At 35.6% G+C, this 25,785-nt stretch overlaps 1 protein-coding gene across 2 annotated transcripts in view; it reads right to left on the bottom strand.

Moving 5' to 3' along the window:
• LOC127874211 (dnaJ homolog subfamily C member 9-like) overlaps positions 1 to 25,785 on the bottom strand; it is an 89,083-nt gene that overhangs the window by 26,064 nt on the left and 37,234 nt on the right. Inside the window, exon 5 of one of the 2 annotated variants that reach the window (XM_052418441.1) lies at positions 23,937 to 25,148. The exons of the other annotated variant lie outside the window; for it this stretch is intronic. Coding sequence (XP_052274401.1) covers positions 24,942 to 25,148 — 207 coding nt within the window. The 3' untranslated portion in view covers positions 23,937 to 24,941. Of the gene's footprint in view, positions 1 to 23,936; positions 25,149 to 25,785 lie in introns of those variants that run through there. 2 annotated transcript variants of the gene reach the window in all.

Below are 25,785 nucleotides of genomic sequence, written 5' to 3'. Positions count from 1 at the left end.
GTATCTCCGGGTCCACGCATAATGCATTTTCAGGCGCGGAAGGTCTTCATGACATTCGAATTACTTTCGGTGCAAATAGTTCATCAATGTGTTTCTTCATGACATTCGAATTACTTTCGGTGCAAATAGTTCATCAATGTGTGTCAAACGTTATCAATAAACGGTAGGGAATCTTTTAAGCGGACAAGACAGACAGATATGCGGACATAAAGGCAGATACGGAGGTCGCAGTGGTGTAGTAGATATGGTTTCCACCCAGTGCTCGGGTGTTCTCGATTCGATCCCCTCTGTGGGAGCATTCTTAAGATTTTCCCTCTAGACACCAAGTACTGGTTCTAGTCCCAGGAAACTGACTCGATAGCGTTTCAAAATAAGCCTTGGGCTTTCTAAATTATAGAGCTCAAAGTTAATAGGTTTAAACAAATACGGACAAACAGGTACCGGTAATGCATAGTCTTACAAACTTTCAGGCTAAGGTATGGATTATCCGACGTGCTGTCTACGGATGGACGGATCGGGTTGGGTTGGAGGGGGCTTCCAAAAACACATTTGAATGGCAACTAAATTAACATTCTTTAAAAACAAACATCGATCATATGGAACAAAAATAATCGCGATTCAGAATGAGACTTTACCAAATGCATGTATATCATATCGGAATTATCTGTATCTGCGTCTTAATGGATTCGTCAGTTATCGGGTACATTTATACCGGCTTAACATATTTTAGAGGATACTTTAAAGGTAAACGGTCGTAACGAAAAAATGCTATTTTGTATATAAAACATATTCTATGACTCTTAAAACTTTAGAAAAAAATTCAAACAATACATGTTTTTACTCAAAAAGACGACTTGGTTGATCGGTAATTTCCGTAACCCGATCGGGTTCTTCCGCTACCTGGTTTGTGAGTACACCAATACGCTAAGGGTTTTGTGCATGGATCCTTATTATTGGTATTGATGCCATAAACAATTAACAGCCTTGCATTTCTCTGGTATGTTAATTATCTGGATCAATTTAAGGTCATAAAGAGAATGATTGCTTTCTTTATTGTTTTCAACTTTTACAAAGATCCACATTAACCTGCCAGGGAAGATCTAAAATAGACTCCAGTTGCCAGTACTGTGTATTATTCCATACAGATCTGTCAATTGTAGTTTATAGATATTTGGTTGTTGAAGTATGTCTTAAAGTACCCGGTATGTCTTATCAGTGAATATATCTCAAGTTGATTATGGCAGACACACTATGGCATCAGAAAAGAAATTAGCGCTCCTCCAATAAAATGAACTTTGCATCATAGACATTATTCTGACCAGTGATATACCTCTGCCATGCAGAGGGGTGCAGCACCCTTTCGCACCAAGGCTCCACCCTGACCCTTATACCTAAAGCATGCCCTTGTTTTGATTGCATCACATTATTAGAAAGGTCGTTGCATTTGAAGTTCCATTTAATCCATTCAGAAATGTTGCAAATATTCGTTCTGTTTTGTTAATATGAACCGTACAACTTAGTCATATTCATCGCAATCGTTATGTTAAATAACACTCAACGAAATCAAATGTTAAAATTGTGTTGTTGTTGTTTCGAACATGTTTATTTAACAGAATAAGACAATTGAATGTTAACCAATCTGCATTTTCAACACGATGGTCATCTTATGCAACGGAAATATTTCTCGCTGTCATAGTCAGAAAATTCAAACTGACAAAACACATATCCGGCTCACGGACTGGAAATCTTCCATTTTAATCAATTTTTCTTACAATCGTAAAAATATCACACACTTAACCCTATAAGGCCAATTTGTTATTGAAAGTAAATGAAATTGGGATGTTACTACGTAACATCCGGTTGGAATTACAATTGCGGGTAGATCAGAATTTGTGAGAAATTTCGACATAGTCATATTTTTGATAACAACGTTATTGAATCGCAGCGCGGAATGGTTTTTATGCACTAATCTCGATTAATAACAGGCCCCTGCTGGTTCGAAAAATCTATTTCACTCTTACACCCACTGCATTTTTTTTAAAGAAAACTCTCGAATAAAATGTAAAAGTACAGAGTTTTCGAGAAATATACTCATATTAATTTCAATTGTAGCAAATGAAATAAACACGTGAAACACACATTTTATAAAACTATGTAGAGGTTTTACGTTTCAAAACACGATAATGATATATAATGAGGATCATCAATCACCACTGATCAAAGTAAAATAATATGTGTACATTAAGATTCCAGAGCACTTCACAGAATTGTCTATCCCACTGTTAAAAGCACTTGATGACAGCAGAGCCGGTAAGGATACTGTTAGAGAGCGGATAAAACTACCTTGTGGAAGGAGCTCATTGAGATGATAACCCACACAGACACAAGACAAAGCCTCGAGTTTTTTTCACTTTGGCAGCCATTCGGAAGGATCCACCATGCCCTGTCTCCATTCTGATATTGATGTTCAACAATCTGACATCATTGGGGCCTGGGAAAATTGGGATGCCACGTTAAAAAACTATATTACAACATCAACGCCCCTCAACAGTACTTGCTACAAGTCATCAGTAAGATCAAACCGGAACCAGGGTTCAGTCAGAACTATTTTAAGTTCTTAAACACAAATTATGGGCAGTTACTGTTGAGCGCTGACAGAGTTAAACTGTACATCGAGCATGTAAAGAAGTAGCTTTCTGTGAGTAATATGACAAAGTGGAATATGGTAAAGGAATTACTCGTACGCAAACTTTTTCATGAAAAACAACACTGTATAGACAAGTAAAGTGGTAGACCCTAGCCGCAGGTTCATCTACTAGATGCACAGCAGAGACGCATTTTAGTATATAGATTCTCTTATAAGGAACAACTTACTATATGTTTTTATAGGAGTATCGATAAAATAGGATTTCGGTTACAAACGCATGATATACGGCAAATCGTACTAGCTGGAGAACTTTAAAGTGCATGCCTACGTGACAGCATCTGCTTTCTTCTTATTCGAATCTTGATAAAACTTTGTCGAACTTTTTATCTTGATAATATCAAGGGCGGGCATGAATCTGAGTCAAGTGCGTTAAAGCCCGCAACCTTGTAAAAATTAGGACAGATATGGTTACGATTACAGATGCATCATTTATGACTCAATCTTGATGAAACGTTCTCTGCTCGAAAGGTTATCTGCTCAATATCTAAACTGAGTTTGAATATGGCTTCAAAAACTACACCACAAGTTAAACTCTTCGAAAATAATTCTTACCATTCGAGATGCATTGTTTTTTTACTCAATTTTGATGGAGCTTAATCTTAATTTTCTTAACAATATTCAGATAGATTTTAATCTGGATGACGTGAATCCGAAAACTATGTCACAAGTCAAATCTTACAAAAACGACTTAACAACTCTTAAAGCCATATGCATTACTTATTGATGACTCGATCGATGTTAGATTTAGTCAGAATAGGGCTGTCAAATCTAAGGTCAAATCTTTGTCGTGTATGTAACAAAAACTAGGTCACCAAGTCAAATCTAAAAAAACAAGAGCTGTGTTTGTAAAACACATTGCCCCCTACTGCGCTTTGAAGCCATATATTTGAACTTTGACCTTTAAGGATGACCTTGAACTGTCACCACTCAAAATGCGCAGCTCCATGAGATACACATGCATGACAAATACCAAGTTGCTGTCTTCAATTTTGCAAAAGTTTTGACAAAGGTTAAAGTTTTGGGACAGACACACACAATGACAGACAGATCCGGGGTCATAAAAACGTTGCTACAATCTTAGAGACCAATTTTTAAACTCAATCCTCATAAATCTTCGTCAGAGTTTAATCTTCAACTTATGAAAGACAATTAAAATCTAGGTCACGTGCATCCAAAAAGTCACCAGGTCAAAACTTGGAAAAATCTTGAAAAAACTCTAGAAGCCACATTTATAATCCAGTTTTTATTGTTATCGGTCATAATGTTTATCTAAGCAATAACTAAAGAATATTCGAAACTGGGTCACCTGTGTAAAAAAACTAGATCATCAAGAAAAAAAACTTTAAAAACAAACATTTTTCTCAATCTTGAAAAAAAAATATGACTCGATCCCACTGACAGCTGATCGGAATGTTTATTGTGTCAATATCTGGTTAATTTGCAGCCAAACAATAGATAAAATTTTATGAACATTTTTGTATCACTCTAAAAGCTTCATTTATTCCTAAATTTTCATGAATTTCAGTAGGAAAGTTTATCTTGACAATCTCTATTCCGTGTGAAAATTCAATCACATGTCGCAAAAAGTAGTCACAAGTTCGTATCATATCATTAATTATAGTACCAGTATTGAAACAAAATGTACGACTCAATTTCAAACCTTTTCAGAATGTCAATGTGGACAATATCTAGGTCAAGTTCGCATTTGGGGCATGAACGTCATAAAATAAGAGGGCCTGAAAGGGCCAAAGTCGCTCACCTGAGATAAAAAGTAATGACCTGTTCTTTGCAGCTCAAGATATCAATGGAACAAATGTTCTAACCAAGTATCATGAAGAATGAACAACAAATGGTCCCTTGGCGGCCATGTTTTTTAACAGACCTGAACCATTTTTAACTCTTCCAAGATATGTCCAAATTTCATGAAGATTGGAAAACAAATGTGTCTTCTACACTGTTCACATGTTGTCACTATATATATATATATATATATATATATATATATATATATATATATATATATATATATATATATATATATATATATATATATATATATATATATATATATATATAAAGAAAATTGCCCCACTCCCTGGCGGCCATGTTTTTTTCACTGATCACGACCATTTTCAAACACATCCGAGACATCCACATAACTAATGGTTTGACAAAATTTCATGATGATTAGGCAAAATATGTGACTTTTAGAGTGTTCACAAGCTTTTTTACTATATAAATATAAGGAAAAAGATCCTCCCTGGCGGCCATGTTTTTTTTACCGATCCAAACCATTATCGAACTCCACTGTCCTATCCAGGTGTGGTAGTGCGGTCTCCTTCGCTTACGCAAATGAACCGGTCACAGGACGGTTACAAGTTATGCAACTTTGTAAGCACTTATGTGAGCGGAAATATTCATTTCACAAACTCTTATTTCCGGTCAGGATGAATATACTGACTGGTTGTAATTCAATTAACTAAAGGCGTTCAGTCAGGGACGCCTTAATACACTCAAAGAATTTATTTATAAATGAAAACCAAGGCAGCTTTAACAAAAATAACTAATTTTTATTCCAAGAACTCGGAAAATGAAGAACAATGACAGAAAATAAAGAACAGGTACAAGTCAAGTCTAAAGAATCTAAGTATCGTTACAAAAATGAACAACATAAAGCAAATACCGTAATGAATGTAAAAAAAAAGTTCAAAACCTTCAAAACTGATATAAATATAAGTTACTGTTAGTCTAGAAAGTGCTTCAAAAATCTAGTTTACAAAATAGGTCTCATTTAATCTAAGGCCACAACAAATTGATTACGTGTTCGATGGATTTCCCGCACCTAAAAAGCTTAAAACGAAATAAAAATATTTTTATTTTGTTCCCGCAGCAACAATTTGTGCTCCGTACATATTTGTTCAATGATTTAGTTTAATTTAGCCTACGTATTTTACGATATAGACTGTTATAACGCTTTCCGTTATATTGATTTGTTTATGGTAAAAGAATGGCGGCGTCCGTCTGCTTCGTCGTGTCAGCGAAAGATGTTAATGGAAACGTTATTTTTCCGCCAGATGCAATCAATCATCGCATTACTGATGATTTCCGTGCTTTGTTCCTAGCAGCAGCATCTGCATCGGGATGCGAAATTACCAGAATGCGTCAATGATGTAAAAATTTGTGGTAAACTATAGGTGGCAATGATCCTCCAATTACCGTAAGTCGACCGGTTAAGGAAACAAGTAAAGACGAGTTAACGCGTGACGTCACACGCACCTGCAAAGTTTAGACTCCGCCCACTGGTTGGCAAAAAGAGGTGGAATTCTTATAAGCGCATATAGAGAAGGTTGACATTATCATCGTTTTTATTGATACTCATGAACTGTATCAAATATAATTTTACTATTTATGTCTGAATAAAACATAAGCATGCGTGGAAATTCATTTTTGGAACGATTATATTGTTGTTATTATTTGTTTTTACTAAAAACGAGCTATGGAGTGGAACGTACACTATCTACGAGCTCGTTATGTGGTTACCACAAAAATCTCTACTAAACGCATCTTCACGTCCATTTTAGATACAAAATTTCAAAAATGGAAATTCTTTTAGAAAAAATTAAATTTAATGAAAAAACACAAATAAGGATGAAAACAAACATCAAATAGATCGCTTTTTGTGCGCAACATATAGTAACTGATTTTAATCTTAATATATCTGTACAGACTTACCTTGTTACACAACAAATAAATTAATAAATCTCATTGTTTTATTTAATTGTGCACACCAATTTTGACACTATTATCTCGTTATGATCGGAGACTGCCCAGACAATTACACAGAAAACATGCCGGTGTCATAAACATAGTGACCAATACTTTAATTGGGTCCCTGCATAGACCACATGTGGCAGACTTTATGATACCTCCATGCCATTTCTTGGCATATTGAGCAGTCATATTGAGCAAGCCAAATATTAAAGCCAAAATACGTAACATTTGCTTTAATAAATAATTTAACATATTAAAAAAAGAAGATATTTGTCTGAAACGGATTAACAAGAACATGCGTATTTATATGTAAGCCAGTTTAATCATAATAATACAGTGCTTTATAACTTTAAATTTAAAATATTGTTCAATATTACTGCTACACAATTGATGTATTTACCGCGGGTACCGGAAAATGTAAACTCGTCAATTTAGTGTAAAGATTGTACGTTCTTGCATTGCACGTAACACCATCATGAAACCAAGCAATCACAATGGATAAACAATATTTGTGTAAAATAAATTAAATTAATATATATATTTATCATAAAATGCTAGATTGTTAAATGTATCACTCCTTATTACTTGTTAAGAGATTTCAATATACATGCAAAGACAGTTCAATTTGCACAAGATGCAGGTTTTATTTTCATTTGTATATTAAAATTTATTAATATTGTAATTCAATGGAAACGAAACGAAAATTCATTCTATGGAAAAGAAAATTACCACAACATTTAACGATTGTAATGTATTCCGTTTTTAATGGCTTTGTTTTATAATTGATCAAATGCGCCTCTTATAATACACTTTCGATCGCTGATGAGCAATAACAATATCCACACCGTTTATAGTTATAATCAAATTAATATATGTTTTATAAGTTTTTAAATATCATTTTTTAAAGTCTTACTATAAAAAAGAATACGGCTAATTTATTGTTTTGTTGTGTGGTATTGTCAGTATTTAGTCTTCCGACCACGTTTAGTCTGATGCTAATAACTAATTTGTATTTTTATAAAGAGGAAATTATACATATGATGATACATTTATTTATTGGTACTAAATATGATATATTTGCACTATTGTATAAGAGTTGTAATGTTTATTTCGGATTTTTTATCGTTTAATTGACTAAACAAAAGCCCTTTATACATGTTTTACGTTACTGTAACCATTGTTTTTGCCAACCAGTCAGTGCGCATGCGCGAAAAATCCAGAATGTAAACAATAACAATTAACTCGTCTAAAAGAATTTCTGAATTTACGCAACAAAATGCAGCAATATACTATTTACCTTCAGAGATTTATTTAATACCCGTTAAATCAATGTAAAAAATGATTATTTACAGCATGTTTTACTACGCAAAGCCGATAGTTTCATACACACTACAAGAACATTAACTCCGCGCGTTGTTTACCTTAAGTCGATTCGTCACATCCGGGAAAGGGACAGCACTCTAGTGGTAATGGATTAGGCCAACTAAACTTAAAACTTCGCTTCTCTGAACAATTTTAACACGAACTAAAACAGAATATATATATTAAATATGTTTTCAATATTTTATAAATACAATTGAACAAGTTTGTTTCACTTTTCTTAAGAACAATTGTCACTCTTCTTTAGCACAGCATGGGCACATAAATGTTGCACCTCTTCTGATTACTTTAATTTCTGTACAAAATGACAGGTGTACCCAGTGATTGCAGGCTCTATTGTCACACTGTGCCCATTTTACAAAAATTATTGAAGCACTGTGCCTGACAGCTTCAGGGGAAAATTGTTTGCACTGGCAACACAAGTCCTCTTCATTTTCAGTGTCACTACTGTCAGAAATGGTGTTCACTTTAGAGGGACCAGGCTGGGGAGATGAATTGTGGGCCTCATTACTGGTAGCTTTCTTAGTTTTGTTTGGTTTATTCTTGTTTTGTTTATCTGTATGTTCCGTCATTTGTTTCAAGACCTCGCCTGATATTTCTTTACCGGCCACTATTTTGCTAATTGTATTTCTAGCTTTAGCCAAATTTCCACTTTTTGTTTTCTTTAATGTTCTTTCTTTCTGTGCAAACATGTCTACACCATCAACTTGTATCCCACCTTCAACAGTTTTCTGGCTGTCTGAAGTTTCTGTCTCGGTGTGCTGAAAAACTTCAGCTGGGATAAGACATTGGCTGGGGACAGCGTCTTCATTAAACGGGTATATGCCTGCACGGCGAAATGATGAAGTAAGGTTTTCAGCAGACATTGACTTCATGTATGCCTTTGATGCGACCTCACACACATTGTAGCGTGTAATGACAGCTGATGTTTGGCGCATTAGTCGATGGCAGAGGCTGTCATACATCTTCTGGAACGGTCCAAAGCAGCCGATATCTAAAGGTTGAAGGATATGGCTGCAATGAGGGGGAAGGACAAATATGATAATGTTGTGTTCCAGAGCCCATTCTGTCAAACCAACTGACACATGTGATTTGTGGCCATCAAGTATCAGTAGTTTCTTCTGGTCACTAGATCCTGGGGTGAACTTAGCTCGAGCATGATCAAGGGCTCTTGGTTTGAGAACTTTGAGTTCTGGCCAGCGCTTTAAAAACCCATAAATCCACTTTAGAGACAGGGGGTTATCCTTCGTTCTTTTACCCAACTGAACGGCGTACTCAGATGCAATGTCTATACACTCTTTCCTGGTATACCCATAGCCATATTCAGCCATTTTTTTGAAATGTTCAACCAATTTTTTTTCTTCTTCATAGCTAAACAAAGGCAAAGCTCCTGCAGACATAATGTTAACATCGACCCTTCCAGCAGTTCTATCTCTTAGAGTGGTTTTTGGGACGTTGAACAAGACAGCCGCTTTTCTTATAGAGACACCATCTTTTTTTACTAGCTTGTAAGCATTTGATAAAGCTGTTGGGGAGTACAATCTGTGTTTCTTTGTCTGTTTAAGTCGTTTTGGATAAGCCTTAAAAGAAAAAAAGTAAAAAAAGATCACCATTAAGAGGTCTGAAAACCAATTTAATAAAAAAAGCTTTGCCTTAAATTTACTACGATTTACTACTATTTCCGATATGAAGCGCTGTCAATGAAAGTGTTATGTTAAGATCGTCTGCTACACATTTTAATTTTTGTGGGAATTTAATAAAGAGGACCAATAAAAGGTATGGGATATAGATAAATTTGTGTAATTTTAGATAAATTTTTATTTTGAAATGCAATTTTACCTGTTTTTTCCTCATTTTGTTTTTATTTGTTTTTGTTTATAAGCGTAGTTATGTCACTTCATCAAAATACTCGGAGCGCTTGCGTGTGACGTCATCCAAATGGCCGCGTTCTTAATGTAAACAAAGTGGTCGAAATTAGGTCATGGTCGACTTACGGTAATCGTACGATAATCAAAGCGCTGAAGGCACTGAAGATGTTCGCTATTGCATAATTTAACACGCAATTCATTTTTGAAAATCAATCGCAAGTTTGAAATGAACACACGCCATTCAACTTTATAAAGTGTGTGTCATAGCGCACGGGTCGAGTTTTGTGTGCACTTTTTATCATCCTTATTATTTCATAGAAATAACTAAGACAAAATAAAAACAACATGCTTTTTGGAAGTTCTGAAAGCATAGAAATTATGATGAAAATGGTAATGAGAACTTTTTGACACCATATACAAATTCAAAATATACAATAATCTTCGTATCTTGTATATGGAGGAATAAAAGTATATAAACATTGCTGTTTATGCTTTACTTGTTACCCGAGCAGTTCACACGGTGTCAACAACGCTAACATAAACATAGGTATAGAGCACTAATGCGCTTTTAGGCGTAGCTGTGTCAGTTTTCATCTTAGTGACTTTTACATAACGCCAACAGACACGCATGAATATTTTCGAATATTTAATAAGCTGATTCGAGATACAACCTCTGAATTTTTGCTACATCACTGCGTATGTGCTCAATTCAAAGGATGTAGCACTGTTCAGTGTAAGGAATTCCGGACTACTCTCTGTATGCTCAAACGACACAAATTGACGCCCTGTTACAATTACGCGTTACAATCCATCTCGCAGAATTTCACTTTCGCCTCCAAGATGAGAAAACAATCATTAGCGAAATAGTATAGTGTCGCGATAAGATAAAATCGTTTAATTATCATACCACAATGTTTGCCGTACTTGGTCAGCACGTCTGGAAATCATTCCTTAATGTGTGGATAGGCTGCCATTATTAACAAGTTTGCTATTTTCAATTCAATTTTGTATCAAAAAGCATTGTTCTTAAATGTGGCATTTTCTATTCGCAATGAGATTGGAAATGACCCTCGTCATGCGAAAATGGGTCTTATTCCATATGTGCCCATCATATAAATAGCCCACTCAGCTATCCCTCCTTCTGGAAAGGAGAAACATAACATATTGAGTGATTTTAAAGCGAACAGCATCGCCAATGGCCTGACTGCGCAAAAGCACAGGTTAGGTTTAACAAACGCTTGCCTAAACGCATAAGACCCATTTTCGCATGACGGCGCTATTGACGTGTGATTTAAATGTGTCGAAAGAAAACTGCGTTTAAATCAAATATAAACATACAATATATTTCGATAGTGAAGAAAGATACTCATAACAAGGCATATGAGGACACATATGAAGTGCTCTCCCGTAGTATATTTTTTATTTACTCACACTAATGTGTGGTTTGACAATGCTAACACACATTTCATGCGGTGAATATGCAGCTTACAAGTGAAAATCACAACACAATAGTTTAACTTTTGTTTAATTGTATTTAATTATTTAGAAAAGTAAGTTGTTAACTTTATTTTAAAGTCAGCGTATACGCCGACTACATTTTTAAAAGAAATTTTTTGTTATAAATATATTTAATATAATATATTAAGTTGTTTTCGGTTTTAGCGATTAAAAAGCATTTTCGAGGTTGCCTTTAGTATGCCTGTAGTAATTGATGAACTCATATCCAACTGTCTATGTATTGAGAACTGTGAATATAAACAAGCTGAACCTTCTACTAACCTTCTACTATTGCATTAGTATTATTATTATAATTTGTTTGTTATATTCGGGTTTAGCAATTATGAAACTTTTTTTTGTCTATCGTAGCGCTGAAGTTATTGTTGAACTTATGTTCAACGTTTTATAAATTGAGTATATAAATAAGCGTCAACTTTTTCCCGAATCTTTCAATTCACGACCTGTACTACGTCAATGAGTTGTATGCGAGAGCGTAACCTTTTGCGTTGTTATAACCCGTAAACTTTCCTTTGTTTATCGACAGGCGCATCTATTAATAGCCTCATATCATGAATGCCAAAACACCCGCGAAAAAGAACCACGTGACCAAATAGGACGCAAAACGCAAATACCATGCGACTACGACTTTTATTATGTAAGAACGCTTCGCAATTCCTTTGAAGCCGGAGCCTTGTGATTGCTGTTACGTAAATAATTGACCGCTAACTGAAGTAAGCAAAGGAAACGCAGCACCTAATTGACCCATTCCTTCTATGTGCGAAGGCAGATTGAATTTTACATATGTATGGTTTGCCTATTATAACACACATTATAATGCGGTAAATGCGCGACTAACAAGTAAAAAACACTATAAATAAACTTTTGTTTTGAATTAAGTTATTTAGAAAATAAAATTCCAAACCTTATTTCAAAACAGCAAGACTACATTTTTTAGAGAATATTATTGTTATATTTAAATGTTTTTTAACAGTTTCAGCGATAATGAAACATTTTTTATGTTGTCTATCGTATCCCTGTAATAATTGTTGAACTCGTGGTCAACGTATTATTAATTGAGACCTGTAAATATAAACAAGCGTAACCTTATACTATTGCGTTATTCTCACACGGACTCCCCTTTGTTAATCGCCAGCCTCAGATTTATGAATGAGCTGCGCGAAAATACTACGTCACGCACACGCAGCGGAAAGTGGACTATTTTAATCATTCATAAACAATCTCCTCCGCGACACGTACAATACGATCATTGTTTATTGATTCTTTTCTATAAAACACCGTTCGAAAATATTGAATGTAACACGATATTAATATAATGTTTCCATTTGTGAATACACATAATTGGAGAACTCAAACCTCTTGCATAAATTATACAACTCTTTCTTGCGCGGATACGCACGCGGGTATTGGGTTAATCATACCTAGGCCGTATCGACCTGAATTTCACATCAAGCACTTTAGACGGTCGCTAAAGCGACCATCTAAAAATGTCGAACATCAACATGCAACTTAGTGTCGCAGTGGAATTGGACAAAAAGTTGTCGAGTTTACTATAAACTCTGAGCGCCTTTTTAATCCTAGTATTAACAGTGAGCCCGATGCTTTCAAATACTTAGTATATGATATATTTAGTCCAAATAATTAGACGTAAGCTACCCCGCTTACGTCTAAACGGCTACCGTCGTTTTCCTATAGCAAATTGAGTTCAACTTAAACTTCAGTTTTTCTCGTTAAATCTTTGCTAATGCATAAAATTATCATTAATTAGACATAAATGTGAGCGATTACCTCTTAAATGTGTAAAAATTGTGCTTTTAAACCAGTTATGTACATTTTTAAAAATAAACATACACAACACACGAAGTGTGTTTGTCGTTTATAGAATTACATTGAATTATCTTGAACGAAATTATTTTTTGAATAGGTTACACATAACCAATTGTTGTTGTACAACAAACCACATCACTTTTTAGCTTTCTGTACTCTTTAATTAAATGAAACCTATATGTGTGTGTTAAAACTACCAGTTGTATCACGGAGTGTATATTGATAGGAGATGAATCGAGTATTTGACCCTTACTGTAGTAAATTCAATCTTATGCAAAAACTATTGATCCGATTTTATTGGTTTATACGTTATCTTGTTGCTTATTAATTCCTCTTTCAAAAAATATACGTTTTAGTATACTCCCGTTGTTATTAATGGATTTATAGCGAGATAAACACAAGAAATACACATTTTATGTTTTACCACCGCGCGTTTTACCGTGTTATGGCTATCGATCTTGTACAATTAGCGTACAGCGAAGCGCCAAGGTTATACATTTTGATGTACCCACTAACGTCTTTTGTTGAATTCTAGTTTCATTTCTCGGCCCATTTTGACAAATTATATATCATTAGAGAGCCAACGTTACGTAGTAAACAGATATATAAATATATATTAAGTTTTTCTTCTGATTTCGACAGCCCGGCGAGTTATAACTTTAACTTTTGCAAATACCATACCGTTTTGGAGTTTTAGAATCTAGATTTACGGTTGACATGTTCGTCCTTAATACCAATTTGTAGCATTTATATTTGGAGTTCAGTTTTAAAAATTAGATCTTGCTTAGGAGAATAGAATTCTGTATACGATAGAAAAAGAATGTTTAAAAACAAAAGTAATTAAGGAATGAAGGCGGAAGAAAGTAGCGCGCGTTCCTAACGCACTGAACTGATGCTACGGTCTTGGCGATTATGCTTTTGTTTAGAAACCGGCCATTGAATTTCCTTTGCCATGATTATTATATTTTTTATGGAATATATTGTAGTATTTTGTTCACGAAACATATCAATAAAGCTTATTATAAATAAATCTTAATAAATTAACGATTTCAGCTCTTGTTTATAACACAGAAAGGGTGTTAAATTTATGATAAACAGCGTATATAGCGGACCCTCTCGATTTTATTCGGCTTTACATGGATACTTGAAATAAAATGGGTGTCAAAAACATTCAACGTTTGCTGTTAATTATCAACGAGGGAATTATGTATAATTATATGAAATGTTATTTAACTTAAATTATCAATTTATTAAAGATTCTTGAAAATCACGGTCGGTGTTACGCGGGTCATTTCGTATTTTGACATCAGGGCATCATGTCCAACTATTCAAAATCAGATTTTTTTCACTGGGACGATGACGGCTTAGATTTACATGTAGACAGGCAGACAGATAGTTTATTCAGACTTATACAACAGTACATCGTCTTCAACTCAAATATATAAATTATTTTTACTTTTAGACGAATTGTTAGGTGATTACACATATAGCAGTGATGATTCTGAGAATGTTGCCATGTTTCTTATCCGTGTAATCTAGAGTCCGTGGTTTGAGCATTTTTATCGCGGTGTTCAATAAAAGATATCTCAATAATCTTGTTTATTGATAGATCTGTGGTTTTATTGCCCCTGTGTTCAGCACAAACCAATTATCTCGTTATGATCAGATACTGTGCCGACCAATACTAAATAACACTATGGTGTCATACGCCACAGCAGGGACCTATACTTGTGATCATGGAGTCTAAGTGCAAGACTTAAAAAAGTATGTTGTTTCGCTTGCGGTTGTTAAATCCAAAACGGGGCTTCCCAGCTGGCACAGCTGCTGATATTCGAATCTGAATACTTAAACTTATTCAGACCTTATTCTTAACCGTTGCGCGTTTTACGATATCGGATTTTAGGCGTGAATACAACTCAGTGAAACTATTCAATTTCTTATACAACATTAAGCATATTAACAGTTATTGAAATTAACAATATCAGCGACATCTTTTTAAAGACTAAACACCTTTTTCAAGTATCGAATTTAACATGTCAATAAAATATATTAATACCAAAAAGGTTTCATTTAATATTGTACACATTAAACCTTTAAACGAAAGTGCCGCTTTAACTATTTTCCGTGTTTTATTAAGCCGCGAATCGTTTGCTAAAAACAGTTACCAAAAAGGGCTACACGTTCTAATTCTTAATGAAATACAAAAATAAGTATAACATAATTAATAACGTCCATAAACACACACGGCAAGATCAAAGTTTTAATGGAAAACTAATATGACATTCCACGTAAATTATTATTTTCGTCTAAATCGAATACTATATATAGAGAAACAATGTATTTATAACCGACCAATGAGGTAACATTATGCAACTTTCAATTTACACAGTGCTATATGGCAACAATATGGAATTTGAACAGTGGTAGTGTTTAAAGGTCTGGACTATCATTACTTGTAAGTTTGTATAAACATTTTTCTAATGCAATTAGTAAAATAATGTTTATATTGCATGTTTAATAATTTATTGCATGATTATTCTGTGCTGTTATATGAATTTGATGCCGTTAAAGCTTCCGACATGAATTCATGTCGGAACGATGCTATTGCAAAATAACGTTAAACGATATGAGGTCGATGTAAATCGACCTCATATTTATAGGAGTAATGATATATTGTATTTTGCCTGTCTGTCTGTCTGTCGTTGTATTTGTGTGTCTTTCCCAAAACTTTAACCTTGGTCATAACTTTTGCAATATTGAAGAGAGCAACTTGATTTTTGGCATGCATGTGTATCTCATGGAGCTGCACATTTTGCGTGGTAAAAGGTCAATGTCAAGGTCATCCTTCAAGGTCAGAAGTCAAATATATGGCTTCAAAGCGGCACAGTAGGGGGCATTGTGTTTCACAAACACAGCTCTTGTTCATCCTTGAAATATATGGCATGGCATTTCTCTCTGTACTTTCATCTTCCTGTAAGTAAGTTTCTAATGGCACTTGATTAAAGCTTCTCAAAGTTTTGTGTGGAAAAAAATAGTGGAAATTAAAGTAGAGCATGTTTTCTGTTTAATTAATTTGACAAGCACATCAGATAGGTAAAAATGGGAATTTTTGTAAGCTTTATAAAAGACACTAGATTTTTGCTGTTGAAATAGTGAGAATTATGATGACTGTCAATTTTGTGAAAAAGGTCCATAACATTTCTCTTTCTTGCAGGAGGAATAATTGCAGAACATCAAGACATGCCAGTCGTATATCTGTGGAGATCAGTTAGTAGATGCACCTGGCCTGTATGTTCAGAGATGCATGACCTGCAACTCTGAGGTGGAAACAGCTTATTACTCAGCCAAGTGTCGACATTACCTACCGCCAGTGTGCATCCACTGTGGAACTCCTGACAGTTTGTAAGATGATAGCGATGCATATGCTGCAAATTTGTATTCAAAATACCCATAGTCAGACCAATGTGTGTGTCTTGTCGACATTCTGGAAAGGAGGCAAAAACTTGGGGCGCCAAGAAGTTTGTTAAAAAGCAAAAAGTCAAGTAAACTCATTCAGATCTTAAACAATTCCTACTTTGTTTTGGTTTGAAAATGACACCAAAGCAAACTGATGTTCATATGATGTATTAGTGTTGACATGTTGTGATTGAACATGCAAAATCATGGATTTGATTAAACAGCAAATGCTTTAACTTTAAACATATAAAGTGTTTAGTCTTTACCAGTTTACTTCTATTTCTACAGATTTTATTAGTTTTGCCTTAAGATTTAAGCTGATTCTAGTCATTTGTGATTGCATGTTTCTTGGAAAAGAATGTTGTTTTTTATCCCCTGCCATAGGCGGAGGGATATTGTTTTGGCGTTGTCCGTCCGTACGTCTTTCCGTCCTTCCGTCCCGCACTTTTGTGTCCGGAGCCATATCTTGGAAGTGCTTTGATTGATTTAATTGAAACTTGATATGAGTATATATATGGATAAGAGGATGATGCACGTTGGCATTGTCCATCCGTCTTGAAAACTTTTGTGTCCTGAAGTATATTGATTTTCGGCCATGATTTTCAACCAACCGACATCATTTTCGAACTCGTCCAAGATATCATTGGGATGAATCTTCTGACCAAGTTTTATGAGGATCGGACAATAAATGTGGCCACTAGAGTGTTAACAAGATTTTGCTATAGCCATATATAGCAATATAAGGAAAAATGCCCCGCCCCTTGGCAGCCATGTTTTTCAAGCAAACGTAACCATTTTCATCCAAGATATCATTAAAACCAATCTTCTGACCAAATTTCATGAAGATTGGAAAATAAATATGGCCTCTAGAGAGTGAACAAGGCAAATGTTGACGTTGCACAACGGACAACACACGACGGACAAAAGGCGATCACAAAAGCTCACCATGAGCACGTTGTGCTCAGGTGAGCTAAAATAGGTAAGCATATCAGATTTAATAAAATCCGTGTTACCACTCTATAGAGGCCACATGTATTACTCAACCTCGTTGAAACCTATTCAGAATCTTTAGTTTGACAATATCTAGGTCGAGTTTAAATGTGGGGTTTTGTTTTCCGAAAATAGTACACTAGGCCCAATGTTGGGGAATAATGTCAATACGTCACCCATATTTATTACTAAATATCCAATCTTGGTCAAAATGTTGAAAATATAAAGGCCGAGATTGAATAAGAGTAAAGTGCATTCAAAAACTAAGTAACCTGGTCGAATCTTAGAAAAGCATGTTTACCGCTCTCGAAGCCACATTTATGACTCAAGATGAATTAACCCTATCCCCAATAAGAAGCCAAGTGAAAATGGCTTTTGCAACAAGCATAAAACCATGTATTATGCTCTTTGCTGCTCGTCAGTAACTAAGGGTTGAAAATGAAGCCTTTGACACTTGAATTTAGTAAGAAAGATATTTAATTTAATTTAACTTTATAAGGGATCACACATGCGTCAAAATACGTCACTAAGTGATAAAGGGTTAAACTTGTTCAGAAAATGTATCTTGTTCTTATGTATGTAAATTATAATCTTTATCTCAGGCATACACAAACTAGGTTAGATTGTCAAACCTCGGAATTATCCTGTAGCCACTCTAAAGGCCACATTTCTGATTTGAAAACATCAGGTGTGATGAAACTTGTCAAAATGTTGATCTTTACAATATGGCCAGAAACATAATCACATAGTTCACGTTCTTCTACAATTTGTGTCTGTGAACTTAACTTAATTGAGTGCTTTAGAGTCAGCTAGTCCTCTTGTTTGGAATGTTATTTTTTAACATGTCATTTCACCTTGTATTGAAATGTATATGTATATTCAAATTTATATTTGGGAAACGGTAGTAAATTTGTACTTAAAATTAATGCATCATTGTGATACGCTGATGTTCGTTAGAGCAAGTCATGTAACGATATTAAAGAGGTGTGGTAAGGGACGTTAAGAACTGTGTATTTGTATTTCACACATACAGTTTATTACGTCCTTCAGAACGGGATCATTCTTTTACCCAAACACACCGAGTGCACAACACTGAACATCGGCTCAATGTTAAACTGTCTGTGACATAAACATTGAACAATATCAGCAAATTGTGATAAAAACAGTTAATACCAATTTACTGTGATACATACGGAATTTTATCAGATTGTACAAATCAGGATACAATTAACCCTGTGCAAATAATTTCAGGGTCATAAGCAATATTCAGGGATCAAAGTAGTTATATTAAGGTCATGATTAATTTGTTTCTGTTTCTGTGTAATATTTGATCATTTCCAGGACTCAAAAGGTCACAAGTATGAAAACATTATAATGCTTACGCCAGAAAGCGGATTCTACTTCAATTAAAATCCAAGATTAAGATGGATTGACTCCAACTTAAAGGGACGAGTACACAAATGTCAGTTTTTTATTAATCTAAATATACTGCAATGATATTGGATGATTTGCTGCATCCTGCTTACCAGACGCAGTTTGCTATGGACACCATTGTGTTAACATAGAGTCCCCTTCCAATCATTTGGAAACCATTTTACTATTTCGGGTACCCGTGACCTTGACCTTTGACCTAGTGACCTGAAAGTCAATGGGGTCATCTGCCAGTCATGATCAATCTACCTATTAAGTTTCATGATCCTAGGAATAAGCGTTCTTCAGTTATCATCCGAAAACCATTTTACTATTTCGGGTCACTGTGAACTTGACCTTTGACCTAGTGACCTCAAAATTGATAGGGGTCATCTGCAAGTCATGATCAATGTACCTATGAAGTTTCATGATCCTAGGCATAAGCGTTCTTGAGTTATCATCCGGAAACCATTTTACTATTTCGGGTCACCATGACCTTGACCTTTGACCTAGTGACCTGAAAATCAATAGGGGTCATCTGCGAGTCATGATCAATGTTCCTATGAAGTTTCATGATCCTAGGCATAAGCGTTCTTCAGTTATCATCCGGAAACCATTTTACTATTTTGGGCCACCGTGACCTTGACCTTTGACCTAGTGACCTCAAAATCGATAGGGGTCATCTGCCAGCCATTATCAATCTACCTACGAAGTTTCATGACCTAGGCATAAGCGTTCTTGAGTTATCATCCGGAAACCATTTTACTATTTCGGGTCACTGTAACCTTGACCTTTGACCTAGTGACCTGAAAATCAATAGGGTTCAACTGCGAGTCATGATCAATCTACCTATCAAGTTTCATGATCCTAGGCCTAAGCGTTCTTGAGTTATCATCCGGAAACCATTTTACTATTTCGGGTCACCATGACCTTGACCTTTGACCTAGTGACCTCAAAATCAATAAAGGTCATCTGCAAATCATGATCAATGTTCCTATTAAGTTTCATGTTCCTAGGCCCAATCGTTCTTGAGTTCTCATCGGGAAACCACCTGGTGGACGGACCGACAGACCGACCGACATGTGCAAAGCAATATACCCCCTCTTCTTCGAAGGGGGGGCACAAAACATTGCATGATTAGTAAAAGTTGGTTGTATTCGTCCCATCATAAAATGTGTAAAATGTACTTTCACTTGTACACGATATAAGATTTAAAGAAAATATATTGCAGATCATACCGAAGCGGACTAGTTGGTGATATTTTAATTAGGAATTATGCTTTATGCTAAACGTTGATTTGGCCCCAAGCCTCGGTTGTTGGCCGTATCTGTTGGGACAACAAATAAACATCACTGTAAGGAGATAAATAATCAAACTGTTAACCGAAGGAGCATATGTAACTTTTTACCAAACGATTATTCTCTGCCATTAATTACATTCCATCCAAGACGTTTTATTTTGTCTGTTAAGCTTTCTAAAAAAGGCTATTTCTTGATTTGGGGATAGACTAGCACTTCGTCTTCACAAAATTAATAAACGTGATTTCAATTCGTTTAATGTCAATTAGATGATTCTGAGAAAATTTCTATGTTTTAAAGAAAATCGCTTAGGGGAAGGGTCTATGTCAGACACGTGGTTAAGAAGGAAAACAAATGCCACGAGCACGTGCTACCGATTTTGCTTCCAGCAAGTCCATGTGTAAGACGTCATCATGGCCTAATGTTAGTTAAGCATTACTTAATTTACAACCTTTGAACATGAGCTTCGACAATGTAAAACAAATATTGATATTTCGTGCAATAGTAAATCCTTTGTCCTGAGCAGGAGCGTGCGAAAGTTATACGTGTTTATATTAAACTTCATGCTATCCTCTTAAGCCTGTCCTTAATATTTAATTGCAGAATAAAGACTTTTAAGCGCAGAAACTAAATATGTTTTTTGGAAACAAATGTATAGTGCGTTTAAAACAGGCAAAGCTTCTAAATTAAATATCTAATAGTTTATGCTGTATTTGATATAGGTCAGTATGGATCTTTGACAAGAACAGTTTTTTTACAAGAGGGCCTAAAAGGCCCAAAGTCGCTCACCTGAGATAACAAGATATTATTGGGACAAATCTTCTGACCAAGTTTCACGAAGACCGGAAAATAAATGTGGCCTCTAGAGTGTTAACAAGGTTTTACTATAGCCATATAAGGAAAAATGCCCTGCCCCCTGGCAGCCATGTTTTTCAACCAACTGTCATCATTTTTTAACTCGTCCAAGATATTATCGGGATGAATCTTCTGACCAAGTTTTATGAAGATCGAACACTAAATGTGGCCTCTAGAGTGTTAACAAGATTTTACTCTAGCCATATAAGGAAAAATGGCTGGTCCCTTGGAAGCCATTTTTTCAAGCAAACATAATTATTTTCGAACTCATACAAGATATCATTCAAACCAATCTTCTGACCGAGTTTCATGAAGACTGGACAATAAATGTGGCCTCTAGAGTGTTAACAAGGTTTAACTATAGCCATATATAGCCATATAAGGAAAAATGCCCCGCCCCTGGTGGCCATGTTTTTAAAGCAACCAAAACCATTTTCGAACTCATCCAAGATATCATTGGGACAAATCTTCTGACCAAGTTTCATGATGATCGGAAAATAAATGTGACCTCTAGAGTGTTAACAAGGTTTTACTATAGCCATATAAGGAAAATAGCCCCGCCCCCGTGGTGGCCATGTTTTGCAACCAACCAGCATCATTTTTTAACTCCTCCAAGATATTATTGGGATGAATCTTCTGACCAAGTTTCATGAAGATCTGACTATAAATGTGGCCTCTAGAGTGTTAACAAGATTTTACTATAGCATTATAGCAATATAAGGAAAAATGCCCCGCCCCTTGGCGGCCGGGTTTTTCAAGCAAACGTAATCATTTTCAAACTCATCCAAGATATCATTAAGACAAATCTTCTGATCATATTTCATCAAGATTGGACAATAAATGTGGCCTCTAGAGTGTAAACAAGGTTTTACTCTATATAGCCGTATAAGGAAAAATGCCCCGCCCCGTGGCGGCCATGTTTTTAAACCAACCGGCATCATTTTTGAACTCGTCCAAGATATCATTGGGATCAATCTTCTGTCCAAGTTTCATGAAGATTGGACAATAAATGTGGCCTCTAGAGTGTTAACAAGATTTTACTATAGCCATATATAGCCATATAAGGAAAAATGCCCCGCCCCTTGGCAGCTAAGTTTTACAAGCAAAGGTTACCATTTTTTAATTCATCCAAGATATCAGTGGGAAAAATCTTCCGAGCAAGTTTCATGAAGATTGGAAAATAAATGTGGCCTCTAGAGTGTTAACAAGGTTTTACTATAGCCATATAAGGAAAAATGCCCCGCCCCCCCTGGCGGCAATGTTTTTCAACCAACCGGCATCATTTTCAAACTCGTCCAAGATATTATTGGGATAAATCTTCTGACCAAGTTTCATGAAGATCAGACAATGAATGGAGCCTCTACAGTGTTAACAAGATTTTACTATAGCCATATAAAGCCATATAAGGAAAAATGCCCCGCCCCTTGGCAGCCATGTTTTTCAAGCAAACGTAACCATTTTCACACTCATCCAAGATATCATTGAGACCAATCTTCTGACCAAATTTCATGAAGATTGGAAAATGAATGTGGCCTCTAGAGAGTAAACAAGTCAAATGTTGACGCCACACAACCCACGCCGGACGACGGACAAAAGGCGATCACAACAGCTCACCATGAGCACGTTGTGCTCAGGTGAGCTAAAAACAAACACAAGGACGGCGTTCATCCAGCAGCCTGAACGCTGTTAATATTTAATGTTTGGCAAGTTGGGTTATGTTTGTTGTTTAACACAGGCGTAAATATGATGTGCAATGAAACGCGAACATCCAGACAAAACTAGATATTGCTATGAAAGTCAGATAACAACAACAGAATGCGATATAGTGGACATTCGGTGTATACTTTTTTATCACGCAAAATGTTATTAATTTAAAAATGCAACTATTCACTTACTATAGTTTAGTTTCTTTTATTTTTCAAAAGACCTTAAACAAGCCTTGGGTAATATCCCTGTCGTTTCCGAAATGGTCTCCACGCGATATCATCGAGTAATACATGAACGCTTCCCGATAATTGCTTTTGTTTAAAGATTTTAAAAACGTAGAAAAGATCTTAGAAAACAACTGTTACAGAGTTCAACAAGACATATTCGTATTACTGTTACGTCAATAACCATGACGTTTTGATAGTGGTAACGAACATGTGTCACCGCATTAGAATTTTTTATCAACATGGTTTAAATATATCTGGATCTGTACAGCTACGTTACAGGGTCTTTCGGCGTCATTGAAACGGGAGAGAGGGTGGTTAGTTCCACTGTAGGACAGCTGACCAGAATCTGTCAACTGCATCGGCGTGCACTACACTTTCATGAAGTTTATTCCACGCGAGTAGTCTTTGGAAAAAAATATTTCTAATTTTGCGGAGCTTTGAACAGGATTGGAGAATTTGGCACAAAACGCGTGAATTTTTGTGTGGGGTATTTTTGAATAATATTGTCGGCCTTATAATCTTATAAGTCTTAGGGATAACTTAACGTTTTGCTACACGGACAAGTGTGAGAAAAGGCTTGGCAGGGCTGGCAAAAGCCCCTCAACCACCTTATTGAAGAAACTCAACCTGCTTGGCTTTCTTCTTGGAAAGGAGAGATTTTCATATCCTCACGATATTCTAATGATACAGCCTGGACTTCTGTTGGTGACGTCACCAGTGATAATCCTCGCTGCCTGCTTTTGGGTACTTTATTTTGTCAGTACCTACTCGCTGCGCTTCCAAAGCAACATGAACGTGACGCGGTGTGTCTATTAGATCAAACATGGTTATTAATAATTTTAACAGGATAATATTTTTTACATCTCCTTTTAACAAATATGTGTAACTGTTGCAAAACCATTGAATATATCAGAATGAACATTCCTATTTTTTAATTTGTCTTTTATTATCTTACCATGTTACAAATAAGGACAAAGAATAAACAAAATCAAACTGATTAAAACTGATATTTAGATCTTTTATGCATACAATGGCTTTAAAACCAAACCAGATCGGTTCGTGAGAGGACTAAAAAAAAAAAACATGTTAAAAGTTAAGTACCTTAACTTCTTTAAAAGAATAATTTGACAGCAAAATTACAAAATGTGAACAGTTATTGAACACAAACAAACACTTGAATTAACATGGAAATCGTCACATCAACATGTTGCATGTCAAATAATGTTAAGTAAAATCAAACTCCCACCCTATCCAGATTGATCACAATTTCTATTAATTGAACAAGAGTGAAGAACACACATAATGTTGAAACCTCCACAGCATTCTTAAAAAGTAAAAAATAAACAGGAGGGTCATGGCCAAAAGGCGCCAACCTGATACCCTAAGGAAATAAATTATTCTGAAAAGGTCCAGTTAAGAATAATTTAAGTACTTTCTGAAACATAAATATTATATTTATAGTCGACGTTATTACAACAAACTTTAAATAAATGAAATTGTCCACCAAATAACATATCTCTAGATATTTAAACTTAAAATAAATTTATGGATGACAACTCTACTGAAACAACACAATTAGCTAGGGGCCATTAGCTAGAGATTAGCTAGGGGCAAGTTTGTCTCCCCTGGAAAAGAGGCTGTCGAATCAATATTACACTGGTAAATTATTTATAGACTAATGCAGAGATTCCAATTACACTTGCTGACATACATGTACCATGTATATTGGATGAAATGCTAACACATACACATAACCATTATACAGTTTGTACGATTCATCTGAATTTTTAATAAGAGAAAGTAATAGTCCAATGCAGTTAGATTTGTTTGTTCGATGGTCAAGACGATCATAAAACCATCAAGCTGACCATGAAAACCAGGTTTCTATTAAATAATTAAATACACCATACATACAACCATGCCATTTTTCTCATTTCTTCCCCTTTTTCTTTCCTGTAGCATCTGCAGCCTTAGTTTTCTTTGGTTTGGCATACTTTGCCTCCAAGTCGTCGAAGAAGCTGGCCATGTGTTGTTGTCGGCTCTGTTGTCGACTCTGGATGATGGCCTGAAGGGACGTGTCCTCCCATAGCCCTAGCTCCGCCTTCATTTCCTCTGCCTCAGCCGCTTCTTGTGCAAACTATGCATGAACATAATTGGTGTTGGTATTAGCATTGATCTGAGAAAATGGGGCTTAATGCACATGCGTAAAGTGATGTCTTGGATTAGCCAGTGCGGTGAGACAACACTTTCCACAAAGAATGGATTTTTTGTTTAGAAGAAAAATGTCATAAAAGCAGAAAGTGTTGTCCCTGATTAGCCTGTGAGACTGCGCAGGCTAATCTGGGAGACACTTTATGCACATGCATTGTGCCTCTTTTTCCTAGCCCAGTCTTCATCTCCTCCTCCTCCACATTTTTGCAAACTGTACCAGAAGAGACATGATTCATGTTTACTTAACAAAACAGGATAATCCTTATGCGCTCACCTGAGACTCAAGAAACTATTCTGAGAAGGTGGACTTTAAAAGAATAATGAACCATGATGACAAAAAAACAAGAGGGCCAAGATGGCCCTAGTTAGCTCACCTGAGAGGAGTTGGTTCATTCAATCTTTACCAAATGTCAAACTTGACCTAGATATTGTCCAGACAAAACATCCTGGTCAAGTTTCATCATTACTGAACCAAAACTCTGGCGTATGGAGTGTTTTTTTTTGGTAAGATTTGACCTGGTTAACTATATTTTGAGTTGACCCCCCTTACCAAACATTAGACT

The sequence above is a fragment of the Dreissena polymorpha genome, chromosome 3 (assembly GCF_020536995.1).
Source record: "Dreissena polymorpha isolate Duluth1 chromosome 3, UMN_Dpol_1.0, whole genome shotgun sequence".
Lineage (NCBI taxonomy): Eukaryota > Metazoa > Mollusca > Bivalvia > Myida > Dreissenidae > Dreissena > Dreissena polymorpha.
The sequence above is the reverse complement of the archived record's forward strand: the minus strand, read 5'-3'. Positions and strand labels throughout refer to the sequence as shown.